Below are 14,595 nucleotides of genomic sequence, written 5' to 3'. Positions count from 1 at the left end.
ATGGAGGAGTGGAAGAGGATTCCAGTAGCAACCTGTGCAGCTCTGGTGAATTCCATGCTCAGGAGGGTTAAGGCAGTGCTGGATAATAATGGTGGTCACACAAAATATTGACACTTTGGGCACAATTTGGACATGTTCACTGTGGGGTGTACTCACTTATGTTGCCAGCCATTTAGACATTAATGGCTGTGTGTTGAGTTATTTTCAGAAGACAGTAAATCTACACTGCTATACAAGTTGTACACTGACTACTCCAACTTATATCCAAGTTTTATTTCTATAGTGTTGTCCCATGAAAAGATATAATAAAATATTTGCAGAAATGTGAGGGGTGTACTCACTTTTGTGATACACTGTATATATACAGTATATAAGCTCATTTTAAATGGATCTTTATAATCTTTCACATTTTAGATGCACTCATTTAAAAAGGCTGACAGCACGTCAAATGTCAGAAGGTAATTGTATGTAAATAATGAAAAAACGATCAGCTATAACATTAAAACCACCTCCTTGTTTCTACACTCACTGTCCATTTTATCAGCTCCACTTATCATATAGAAGCACTTTGTAGTTCTACAATTACTGACTGTAGTCCATCTGTTTTTCTGCATGCTTTGTTAGCCCCCTTTCTTCAATTGTTAGGACTCTCCCAGGACCACTACAGAGTATGTATTATTTGGGTGGTGGATCATTCTCAGCTCTGCAGTGACATTGACATGTTGGTGGTGTGGTAGTGTATGTTGCGCTGGTGTAAGTGGATAAGACACAGCAATGCTAATGGAGTTTTTAAACACCTCACTGTCACTGCTGGACTGAGAATAATCCAGCAACCAAAAGCACCCTGTGGGCAGCGTCCTGTGACCACTGATGAAGGTCTAGAAGACGACCAACTCAAACAATGAGGGATCATCTCTGACTTTACATCTACAAGGTGGACCAACTAGATAGGAGTGTCTAATACAGTGGACAGTGAGTGGACACAGCATTTAAAAACTCCAGCAGCACTGCTGTGTCTGATTCACTCATACTAGCACAACACACACTAACACACCACCACCATGTCATTGTCACTGCAGTGCTGAGAATGAAACAACACCTAAATAATACCTGCTCTGTGGTGGTCCCGTGGGGCTCCTGGCCATTGAAGAACAGGGTGAAAGCAGGCTAAAAACGTATGTAGAGAAATAGATGGACTACAGTCAGTAATTGTAGAACTACAAAGTGCTTCTATATGGTAAGTGGAGCTGATAAAATGGACAGTGAGTGTAGAAACAAGGAGGTGGTTTTAATGTTATGGCTGATCTGTGTATATTCTTCTCCCTAAAACTCTTAAACAGCTTGTATTTATTGAATTCACTTCAATACAATAACATTTACACCTAAAATAATTCAGGTTTGACACAAGGACCAAACACAAACATGTAACTATTTAGAATTATCTAAGGATTTACTGCACAGGTTTCTGGACTTTCTGAAATCATAAATTGCTTTTGGAACAAAATGTCAGACAGATCATTCTTCCCAACTGAAAAAGGTACAAACTAGGTACAAGAGGTAATGAAACAATTCTGACAAGAACGGAAAAGAGATTGGCTTTGTACTCAGACTGACACAAACCGATTGCCTGAGTTTGCCTCCAGTGAATTTGTTCAAATATGGAGGGCCAGGAGGGTCAAACAGACATACTGCAGCATCCATCTTTAAAATGTTCTCTACTTAGACTTAGTGCAAACCTCTGGAGGAGGAAACCTGTGCATGTGAAGATCAGGTCAGCTCATTAAACACAACAACTGATGTTAATAGTCTACCAATCACAAGTGCAGCCAGCTGTGTACTGTCTTTCAGAAGTGATCACTGATGAAGAACTAGAGAAGGTTTAACAGACTGTGAAGAAAACAAATAGCTATATTTCACATAAAACACAAGTGTTCAAAAGAAATTCTAAATCTAAATGTAGAATGTGTATAATAATTGTAAATGTCAAGGTCTGGGATTTATTACATGTTGTGCTGATGGTAGTTACTCATAGTTAATATGATAAATGCAGCAGATATGATCATTAAAAACACCTGAGTGACTTTGATAAGAGCCAAATCATTATGGCCAAATGTCTGGGTTGAAGTATCTCTGAAACACCAAGGGGTGCTGACAGGTAGCCGTAGTGAGTACTCACCAACAGTGGTTCGACTAAGGACAAGCCACAAACTGCTTACAGGTTGTTGGGCAGTTAAGACTCATTGATGTGATGGGACACGAATATGGCGTTTGGTACAATTGGGTCGCAGATATCAGAACTGGACACCAGCATAATGGTCCGATGGATCCTATTTTCTTGATGCATTATAGGTCACCCTACCTTACAATATACAGAAATTGAAGGACCTGCTGGTAATGTCATGGGACCAGAAACCACATGACTCCTTCAGATGTCTTGTAAAGTGCATGTTTTGGTAAGTCAGAGCAAGGGCCATGTCTATGGGTATGCTGAGGTAGGCATTGCCCACCCAGAGTTAAGAATTGGTCATGTAGAGGAAACATCTCCTCATTTAATAAAAAGTTCCATTATAGGTATTTTTGAGCGTTCATAGTGTTCTATAAATTTGTCATTGGTCATCAAAAATGCACTGCAATCCTATTGGCCGTTTTGAATGTATAGGTGTGTTTAGCCAGTGCTCCTCCTTTACATAATCGCCAACCATGACACTTCTTCACACATGTAGCTTGTACTACACACGTGTAACACACATGTAACTTGGTTAAGTGAACTGCTAAACCAGTTTGTAGCTTCACATTACATTTACAGCTTTGGCATTTAGCAGATGCTTTATCCAAAGTGACTTACAATACCACATACATTGCAGGTAATTGAGGGTTAAGGGCCTTGCTCAAGGGCCCAACAGTGGCAACCTGGTGGTAGAGGGGCTTGAACCAGCAACGGTTCAATTACTAGCCCGGTACCTTAACCACTGAGGTAGCTGCTCTCAGCAATCCAAGAAAACCTGTTCTTACTTTAATTATTGTTCATTATTTTCTTTGGTTCTTAAAAGTTAATAGTCTTATATAGTTTTACAACTGAGGTTGCACGTTTTGCATGCTATGTGTTTATTTTAAGTTACCAGCCCACTTGGTGGCCACTAGTTTACTAATTAACCAGCACAGGGCTATTTATAGCAAATGTCTTTGCTAGTCAGTAGATTTGGCTTGTTGGGTAGGTATTAAGTAATTTTACAGAAGCCTCACAGGATTTGTTAGTTAGCTGGGTAAATCTAACTAGACCACACATTTTGTTTAGTTAGCTAGGTAATAGCTAGCATGGATATGAGGTGGCTTAATCCCCACCCCACCTTCCTAATATAGGATGCTTCATTCATTTTGCCCCCTTCTCAAAATTAAACTATGCCCTTGTTTACATACCCTATCTCCCAGAGCCGCGTGGCTCTTACCATTATGCCACACAACATAGGATATACACATTGTGCCATATAACATAGGATACACACATTGTGCCATATAATATAGGATATACACATTGTGCCATATAACATAGGATATACACATTGTGCCACACAACATAGGATATACACATTGTGCCACATAACATAGGATATACACATTGTGCCACACAATGTAGGATATACACATTGTGCCACACAACATAGGATATACACATTGTGCCACACAATATAGGATATACACATTGTGCCACACAATATAGGATATACACATTGTGCCACATAACATAGCATACTTTATTCATTCATCCCCCTTCTCAAAATTAAACTATGCCCTCGTTTACATACCCTACGTAGCAAAAGTACCATTTCTATTGTTGCCCACCCAAATAATTCAAATGCACACCCAAAGATGACGTCCTAGTAACACCTCTGATCTAAGATGTTGTGACAGAAGTGGCTGGTCCTAATGTTTTGGCTTATCAGTGTTCGACTGTAAAAAAATGACCTTTTTATCCTACTTTTTAATGTACAGCATTTTCGACTGTCTAGTTTGCAAGATGTAAAACACAAACATGTTGTGTATTTCAACACAAAATTTCCACTAATTAAAGTAGCCGGAAAAAAAGATTTATGGACTAGCCTTTAGTTCCTGGCTCTTTACCTGGTTTCTGAACTAAATAAATAGCTCCTGTCTATACATATGTACCAACCTGCAAAGTGTTTCTAATCATTTATTAAGGAACAATAAATAAACCCCTCAGTAATGCTGTCACCTCATGCAAATTACTAACGTTTAAATGTTACATTTACAACTCTAGAATTGCATTTGGTGCTGTAAGCTTGTGTAAAATTGTACCAGGTATTTGATAATATCAGGACCAGGTGGTATTTTTCCAAAGATGTTCAGCTGTCTTTAAATGATGTGTTCTGTTTTTTGTACTGTATCTGAAAGCTACATCAACATACAAAGCCAATAGTAACACGTATAGCAATCATTTTTATCCATTAATTCTTACTAGTCTTTGATGTTAGTTAAATAGTAGCTTCTGCTTTCGGGATTATATCTGCATGTAATGGCAAGCAACAATTCTAATAGATAAAAAAAGAAAATTATAAATGAGTTTAAGCAGAGACTTTATCTCACCTGGCCAGGTTTTGCATCCTCACAGATAGAGGCTTCAAATGGAGTAGCCAGCTCGGGTGGGTTGTCATTCACATCTAGAATACGAATGCTAACTGCAGTCTGGGAGGCCATGGACTGGTTTTCTGCAAAAAGAGAAAGAATGAGATCAAAGTCAGCACAGCTCACATTTTTTCCCTGTTAGGACATATTTGAATTTTTTACATATTGTAATGTTTTAATTCTAAGTAAAGACTTTACTTGCAGAATGTTTACTTATTTTATATATTATACCAGTGGTCCCAACCTTTTTTGCAGCATGGACCGGTTACATATAAGATATAATTTCATGGACTGGCGGGGGCGGGAGGATTTAAAATAGAATAACTATAGAACGGAAAATCAGTGTGAATCCTGAGTTTTTTTTTCCCATGCAACGAGACGCTGCTCCCACCTTTTTGAATCACTTTTGAATCCCTGCCATTACTTTCTTGCAGGCACTGATTGGATTTCAGCTGAGTTTTATCTCACCAAAGTAACACTTTGTTCCCACCCAAATTTAAACCTATGGGACAAATACCAGAGAGAACAGAAAGCATGGTAGATAAGTAACAAGTTTTAAAGATGAACTCCTCCTGACTAATAAAACACCAGCAACTTTTAATTAAAAGGCATAACACTTCTGTTATGTTCATGTGGGTTGCTATACAAATTTGGCCATGCAGAAAAAAAAAGTAACACAAGCAAGCTATTTTACCATCTTAAAATAAACCATGCTTTGAGGTATTGCAGCTCAGTTTAAAATAGTGGCTATGGTGAGGTTTACTACATGATTAGAAATGAGTCGGTCCAGTAAACTAACAAGCAAATACTGTATGTTTGTTCCTTGCCATAACTACACCATGAACACTAATAAAAGACCATAACACTAATAAAACACCATGAAGCTAAAGGATGTGCAGCATATCAAGAAGTTCATGAAGCAGTAAAAAGTTAAGATTTTTCTAAATTACCCACTTTTTATCAGCATAAAAAAAACCCAGCTATTGCACTCAACAAGAGGAATTATATACTTTTTTTAAATATCATTTTTACATTTTTAACAAAAATGTTGCAAAGTGAAATAATTAAAATGAATGTATCTAAGAATTATTATTATTAGAATTATTATTATTATTGTTGTTTTGTTATTATTATTATTATTATTACAATCAATGCTCTTAATAATTAATAACAATAATAATAATAACAATGATAATACTAATAATAACAATAATTATTATTATTATTATTATTATTATTTTATTATTATTTTATTGTTATTATTATTATTATTATTATTATTATTATTAATTAGATTTTAATGTCATATTTCACACTAATGGTTACATTAATGACAGGACAGGTAATTACAGGACAATTTTGTATCTCCAATTCACCTCACTTGCAGGTCTTTGGACTGTGGGAGGAAACCAGAGCTCCTAGAGGAAAACCACACAGACACAGGGAGAACATGCAAACTCCATGCAGAAAAGACCCAGACTGCTCCACTTGGGAATCAAACCCAGGACCTTCTTGCTGTGAGGTGACAGTGCTACCCACCAAGCAATAAATAACATCAAATAATAAATAAATAAATAATGCATAATATTCCATATTTTCCCCTCATAAAGAATATAATGATACATGAAAAATGCACAAATAAAAATGTAAATACTGTATGTTTGTTCACTGCTATATCTACACTATAAACACGCCTTAATAAACCTAAATAATCATATAGTTCATGAAGCGATAAAGGAGTTTGCAATATTACCCCCTTTTCACAGTTGTACAAGCACTAAAAATTTAGATTATACATTAGAACTTTCCCCTGGATGAGAGAAAAGAGAAATAAATAAATAAACACCCAAACCTTTTGATTTTGACAGCAAATTAAACAGTCTGCCGGTTCTAAATTGCCTAATTTGACCCACATTCACTAGGTGAGCAGTAAGCAAGGGTGCCTGAATTTGATAATCTGGTTATGATGGTGTAATACTGCCTGTGAATGTCTGAGTATATTTACTTTTAAGAAATATTAAGCCATTCTATTTCTTAATGAAATTATATTTAAGAACAATATATTTATTAAGAACCGCAATATACACAGATCAGCCATAACATTAAAACCACCTCCTTGTTTCTATACTCACTGTCCATTTTATCAGCTCCACTTACCATACAGAAGCACTTTGCAGTTCTACAATTACTGACTGTTGTCCATCTGTTTCTCTGCTGGCTTTGTTAGCCCCCTTTCATGCTGTTCTTCAATGGTCAGGACCCCCACAGGACCACCACAGAGCAGGTATTATTTGGGTGGTGGATCATTCTTAGCACTGCAGTGACAATGACATGGTGGTGGTGTGTTAGTGTGTGTTGTGCTGGTATGAGTGGATCAGACACAGCAGCGCTGCTGGAGTTTTTAAATACCGTGTCCACTCACTGTCCACTCTATCAGACACTCCTACCTAGTTGTTCCACCTTGTAGATGTAAAGTCAGAGACAATCGCTCATCTATTGCTGCCGTTTGAGTTGGTCATCTTCTAGACCTTCATCAGTGGTCACAGGACGCTGCCCACGAGGCGCTGTTAGCTGGATATTTTTGGTTGGTGGACTATTCTCAGTCCAGCAGTGACACTGAGGTGTTTAAAAACTCCATCAGAATTGCTGTGTCTTATCCACTCATACCAGCACAACACACACTAACACACCACCACCAAGTCAGTGTCACTGCAGTGCTGAGAATGATCCACCACCCAAATAACACCTACTCTGTAGTGGTCCTGGGACTACAGTCAGTAATTGCAGAACTACAAAGTGCATCTATATGGTAAGTGGAGCTGATAAAATGGACAGTAAGTGTAGAAACAAGGAGGTGGTTTTAATGTTATGGCTGATCAGTGTATATATAAGCTCTTTGACACATGCAGCTTCAAGATACCCGTAAATACTTATAGGAAGCCGGGATATTAAAGTAAGCGATTTAAGCAGCTTAGAGAGATGCTGCACATCTGCTGCATACTTACCAGATGTTGTAGGACCAGATATTCTATCAGCCATGAAATATATTGAAAAAGCACTTCTTCTGATTGCTCTGACTGATCTTAGCTCATGAGCAACAGAGTAACATTTCAGCCAGAGGAATGGTTTGTATGCTGGAGGAGCAGACATGCGTCTAGGATGGCAGGGTAATAATGTGTTTCTATTACAAAGGTCATTTAAGCCTGCAGGAAATGTCTTTAAAATGACTTGATTTGATGCCTGAAGGATTTTATCACCGATGAAAACATCTGGAAGATGGACAGAGTAATAAATCCTGAATGCGAACAGTCTCGTAAATATTCATTATGATTTAATTCGGGCTAAGCGTAAACAAAAACACGTCTATTCAATCACATGTGCAAACGTGACACACTATATGTGGAATTAGATCTTAATAGCAAACATTTGTATGGTAGCAATTTCATAACAGTCTATTGTTTGTCTTATTGTTGTTTATTCGTATGTAATAAACAACCATATTTTCCCAAAGATTGATTTATAGAACTACATCAGTTGGATTGGAAGAGGAATGGTAATCAGGGACAAAATATTAACAGTAGGTGATAAGTTTTTACATTAGTTTTAAGCCATGTGAGACGTAATCCTTGTGTAGTGGATGCAGTGTTCTATACATTTAATTTTGACTTTAATTTGATTGCAAACAGTTTAAACCCAAGATTTTTCATGTTTTATCTGCTCAACTTCATTTTATTTGTTAATATACCTCCATTCCTGCATTTCAGGCCTGCAATACATTCCAAAAAAAGTTGGGACGGGGGCAATTTAGGGCTAATAATGAGGTGAAAAAAATAAATAATGATGTGATTCCAAACAGGTGATTGTAACCATGGTTTGGTACAAAAGCAGCATTCAGGAAAGGCTGAGTCTTTGATGAGTAAAAATGATTAGAGGATCTCCAGTTTGTCAACAAATGATGAGAAACATGAGAAAATGATTGAAATGTTTAAAAACAATGAACCTCAAAAAAAGAATTTCAGTACGTAAAGGCCAAGGGTGCAAGCTTAAGCTGAACGCCCGTGATCTACGATCCCTCAGACGGCATCAAGAACCGTCACTCAACAATAGCTGATATAACCACATGGGTGAGGGATTACTTTGGCAAACCTTTGTCAGGCACTACAATACAGAGTTACATGCACAAATGCCACTTAAAACTTTACTGTGCAAAAAAAAAAAAGCTACAGATACAACGTTGACTTTTCTGGGCTCGGAGGCATCTAAGATGGACCATCACACAGTGGAAACATGTATTATGGTCAGATGAATCAGCATTCCAGGTCTTTTTTGGAAAAAAAAAAAAAACACTGTGTGCTCCGGACCAAAGATGAAAAGGAACATCCAGACTGTTATCAGCAACAAGTCCAAAATCCAGGGTCTGTCATGGTATGTACATTGAGATCTTAGCAACATGTGCTGCCTTCAAGACGTCATCTTGCAAAACCACATGCTGCACACATTACAAAGGCATGGCCGTGGAAGAAGAGGGTACGGGTACTAGACTGACCTGCCTGCAGTCCTGACCTGTCTCCAATAGAGAATGTGTGGAGAATTTTGAAACGAAAAATACGACAACGACGACCCCGTACTGTTGTACATCTTAAGACGTGTTTGCAGGAAGAATGAGACAAAATAAAAGCTGAAACACTAAATCACTTGGTATCCTCGGTGCCAAAACGTCTTTTAAGTGTGGTGAAAAGGAATAGCAACATTATAAAGTGGTCAAAGCTTTACTGTCCCAACTTTTGTTTGGAATGTGTTGCAGGCATGAAATGCAGGAATGGGTGTTTATTAATAAATGAAATGAAGTTGAGCAGATAAAACATGAAATATCTCAGGTTCATCCTGTCTGCAATCAAATAAAAGTCAAATGTAAGAACGTTTTTTTTTTTATTTGCATTTTCCATGCTGTCCCAACTTTTTTTGATTTGGGGTTGTATTTTTTTTTAGCTTGATTGCACAATGTTAGTAATTGAGCAAGTAAGCTCAATCATGAAGGAAATAAAAGAAAAAAAAGCGTATTTGTAATTATTCAAATGTAATCAGATGCTCCATGCATATACAGTATATACAGTGAGGAAAATAAGTATTTGATCACCTGCTGATTTTGTAAGTTTATCCCCTTACAAAGACTTGAACAGTCTATAATTTTTATGGAAGGTTTATTTTAACAGAGAGAGACAGATTATCAACAAAAAATCCAGAAAAAAAACATTAAATAAAAGTTGTCAATTAATTTGTATTTAATTAAGGGAAATAAGTATTTGATCCCCTACCAACCAGCAAGAATTCTGACCCCCACAAACCGGTTATGTGCCCATGAGGCACACAAATTAGTCCTGTCCCTGTATAAAAGACACCTGTCACAGAATCAGTTTCTTCCGTTCAAATCTCTCGACCACCATGGGCAAGACCAAAGAGCTATCAAAGGACGTCAGGGACAAGATTGTAGACCTGCACAAGGCTGGAATGGGCTACAAGACCATCAGCAAGAAGCTTGGTGAGAAAGAGACCACCGTTGGCACGATAATTCGAAAATGGAAGAAATACAAGATCACAGTCAATGGCCCTCGCTCTGGAGCTCCACGCAAGATCTCACCTCGTGGGGTAAGAATGATTCTGAGAAAGGTGAGGTCAGTCCAGAATTACACGGGAGGAGCTTGTCAATGATCTCAAGGGAGCTGGGAGCAGAGAAATGCTGGATATGACCCCAAGAACACCATCCCCACTGGGCATTTCTCTGCCTCCAAACACGGCAAGTGGAGTTGATGCCAAAGAGCTCAATTTTGGTCTCATCTGACCATATCACATTCTCCCAAGCTTTCCCTGAATCATTCAGGTGTTCATTGGCAAACTTCAGATGGGCCTGTACATGAGCCTTCTTGAGCAAAGGGACTTTGCTGGCACTGCAGGATCTCAATCCATTACGGCGAAGTGTGTTACTAATGGTTTTCTTGGTGACTGTGCTCCCAGCTCCCTTGAGATCATTGACAAGCTCCTCCCGTGTAATTCTGGACTGACCTCACCTTTCTCAGAATCATTCTTACCCCACCAGGTGAGATCTTGCATGGAGCTCCAGAGTGAGGGTGATTGACTGTGATCTTGTATTTCTTCCATTTTCGAATTATCGTGCCAACGGTGGTCTCTTTCTCACCAAGCTTCTTGCTGATGGTCTTGTAGCCCATTCCAGCCTTGTGCAGGTCTACAATCTTGTCCCTGACGTCCTTTGATAGCTCTTTGGTCTTGCCCATGGTGGTCGAGAGATTTGAACGGAAGAAACTGATTCTGTGACCGGTCTGTGGGGGTCAGAATTATTGCTGGTTGGTAGGGGATCAAATACTTATTTCCCTTAATTAAATACAAATTAATTCATAACTTTTATTAAAAAAAAAATTTTCTGGATTTTTTGTTGATAATCTGTGTCTCTCTCTGTTCAAATAAACCTTCCATAAAAATTATAGACTGTTCAAGTCTTTGTAAGGGGGTAAACTTACAAAATCAGCAGGGGATCAAATACTTATTTTCCCCACTGTATATATATATATATAAATATATAAAGCAATACATATAAAGTATATAATTAAGTAATACAGTACATTTTATGTCTTTTTTAGATATGCATAGTGACTTGTTTTTAAATGATTTGTTTTAATTATTGTTTTTTTTATCACAGTCATGAAAAAAATAATAAGAATAAGAATAACTAGAGAGGTGCATTTTCTGAACAAAATGCGAGTGTGATTGCAGTGCATCAGGGACAAAAAAAACGGCCGTGGTGGGGGTGCGTATGTGTATAGAAGAGCTCCAGTTTGTGGGGGTGTGAATACTTTTTCCCAGACAGGCGACTGTATCTGTGTCCAAGCTGTCGTTTAAGCAGAAGTTCACTATGAGTATGTTTGAAAACCTAGTGAGCTGCCTTGCTGTCTTACTGTCTACATAGGCAGCTGCCTCAGTAGAGAGGATTCTAATGAGTCATGCACTCATAACGCTGCTTATTCGAGCGCACTACGTAGAGCGTAGACGGACGTAAGATCGTGTTTCGCTTACTAAGCGGGAGGATTCTAATAAGTCATCCACTCAAAAGGCAGCTTATTCGAGCGCACTTCTTACAGAGCGATTAGATCCGGTTTCGCTTACTAAGCTAACACAGTTAGCATCATGCCATTCAAACCAATGGGATGAGGTGGCATAACACGTTAGCATGTCAAATAACATCTCACTCCGTGTACCGCAAACGTTTAAAATGTCCCTGACAAACCCCAACTTGCAAATAAATACACTTGTACAAGTTTTTACAAATTACAAATCAATAATAATTTATTTACGTTTGAAAATAACTCTGTTTCCCCTATCGGCCGCCATGTTTTTTTTCTTGAAAACCATAATATAAACCAAAAGGGTTAAAACACGTTGAATATAATCAAAGCCAAAAGGGTCAAAAAATTTGGACAGAAAAACGGGCGTAGAGGGCAAACAGGTGCGTGTATCCAAATGTTGTTTACAAGTTGGGGTGTCATCAATGAGCCGGACGATTGAGAGCGATTGGAACGGCGATTGGAACGGCGTTGATATCTCAAACTTTTTAAAAAAATTAATGGAAGTCAATGGGGAAAAAAAGCAAACGGGAGGGCGGATCCAAAAGCTGTATACAAGCAGTCCATTCCTCAGTGGGCCGGAGATTTAGAGTTGGAACAGGGTTGAAATTTCAAAAACTGCGGACAAAGAAAGCCGGACAAAAAAATAAAATAATAATTTAAAAAATAAAAATGGAATAATAAAAAAAAAGAAGAATATGACTAACGGATATCAATAGTGTTATAGTGATGTGCCTTCAGCAATCACACTAATAATGTCTGATTGGCTGTTGAGTGAATAATAATCACTTATCATTGAAACAGCTCTAAAATAGATACTAATTATGCAGAAGATAATAATTCACAGGCTACAATGTATGAAAATCACAAGCAATCTGAATGTATTTCATTATAAACATTATTTTTTAATTTAACATTATTTGTTTTTTATCATTCGGAAAAAGTCTAGAGTGCTCTGAACCCGTCCTGGACTTCCATGGCAATATAAACCATAATATACAAGAAATAGTTTTACCCCTGTAGGAAAATCACCCCCCAGTAAATCACAGGCACAATCTTTCAGCAAGGGCAAACAGCCATATGCTCTCATGTTGAAAAGGTTGCCCGACTTCATAATGGAGTTCAAGCGCAGATATCGGCCATCTCTGTCAGACTAAGCCGAAGCAGCTCGTGTTCAGCAGCTTCCCGCTGCCATGAATGCTTTCAAATGTCATAGAAAAAACACACAGACAAGCACATGCTACTGCAGCTATTATGTGTTATTCCAGAAGGAAAGCTGAAGTGTATCACATCACCTGTACATTATAATATGCACTGCACATGAATAAGTAGTCTGAATTTAGGATGGGTTTCTACAAAAGACATAAACATGGTTTAATTAAACCACATTTTCGCTCATTTTGGCTTTAAACTTGCCTGCTCTGCGTAATTTGATTACTCTATTAAAATTCGCTTTTTTCCATACTGGAGTTGCTGACTCATCCAAAATCAAGGTATTAGCACAATAAGCAAAATCTTATGTTGGGTGTAGCTTTTAGGTCAGACAAAGCTAAGTGTAGACAGCTTTAAATCTAAGCAGAGAAATATAGGTGTGTTCAAAATAACATAAACCTTTAAACATATGAATATTAGGAAGTAAAACGGTGCAGCTTTGATATTGTTTTGGAATAATATAACAGACGTTGCAAATAGTTTGTGGTGTGTTGATGGCAGTTGTATTTATTACTGTTATTATTATTATTATTATTATTACCATTGTTATTATTATTATTATTGTTATTGTTGTTATTATTATTGTTATTATTATTATTATTATTATCATTATTGTTATTATTATTATTATAAATGTTAATATTATTGTTACTATTATTATTATTATTATTAATGTTATTATTATTGTTACTATTATTATTATTATTATTATTATTATTATTGTTGTTGTTCTTGTTGTTGTTGTTGTTGTTGTATCTCCAATTAATGTCTTTGGACTGTGGGAGGAAACCTGAGCACCCGGAGGAAACCCACAAAGAGAACATGCAAACTCCACATAAAAAGGACCCAAAACCAAGACCTTCTTGCTGTAAGGTGACAGTGCTACCCACCAAGCCACCCTATTATTATTATTATTATTATTATTATTCAAATAATAATAAAAAAATCTTTTAAGGGTAAACACCTTATTAAGGTGTAAAACCTAATTAAAGGTAAACATATTTAATATGGGGACTGGAGAGGTCATGGAATGAGACTGACCTAATTCTGGTGTTAAACAAACCATAATTTTATTAATATACTATAATACCATAGGTTGCACCTGCTAGTGTCTAACAGTCTGACATTTTCAGGATGTATGACCATGCAAAGCAATCATTAACTTCCAGAATTTCCACCAGCTAGCTGCCTATACCCCACTTGATAGCTGGCAGAAGACATTGTGGGTTGAAGTCACCTGTTGGCTTACAAACATACTTTCATTCAGATGGAGGATATACATTATATGGCCAAAGGTATGTGGAGACCTGCCTATAAGCTTGATGGAATGATATTAAAATAGAGTGACCTCTATGTGATCTTTTCAGCTATAACAACAAGGTTTCCCAGAAGACATTTTACTATGTCTGGGGGATTTTCTGCCCGATTAAAAAAAAAAAACGCATTTGTATGGCTGGGCACTGATGTTGGTCAAGAAAGCCCAACTGATGTTTCAGTTTATTCCAAAGCTGTTCAGTGGGGCTCCACAGGAGTTTCATCAGAAATTGGCCTTCTCTTAAGTGCTGCTTTAATGTTGCAACTATAACATTTTCTTTATAAAATTGATGTA

The 14,595-nt window shown here is 37.3% G+C and overlaps 1 protein-coding gene across 2 annotated transcripts in view; it reads right to left on the bottom strand.

The window, feature by feature from the left end:
- LOC134316305 (cadherin-22) overlaps positions 1 to 14,595 on the bottom strand; it is a 152,339-nt gene that overhangs the window by 56,825 nt on the left and 80,919 nt on the right. Inside the window, exon 9 of one of the 2 annotated variants that reach the window (XM_062996651.1) lies at positions 4,603 to 4,716. In XM_062996651.1, the coding sequence (XP_062852721.1) occupies positions 4,603 to 4,716 (114 nt within the window). Of the gene's footprint in view, positions 1 to 4,602; positions 4,725 to 14,595 lie in introns of both variants that reach the window. The other variant, XM_062996650.1, reaches the window with a different exon arrangement.

The sequence above is a fragment of the Trichomycterus rosablanca genome, chromosome 6, assembly GCF_030014385.1.
Source record: "Trichomycterus rosablanca isolate fTriRos1 chromosome 6, fTriRos1.hap1, whole genome shotgun sequence".
Taxonomy (NCBI): domain Eukaryota; kingdom Metazoa; phylum Chordata; class Actinopteri; order Siluriformes; family Trichomycteridae; genus Trichomycterus; species Trichomycterus rosablanca.
The sequence above is the reverse complement of the archived record's forward strand: the minus strand, read 5'-3'. Positions and strand labels throughout refer to the sequence as shown.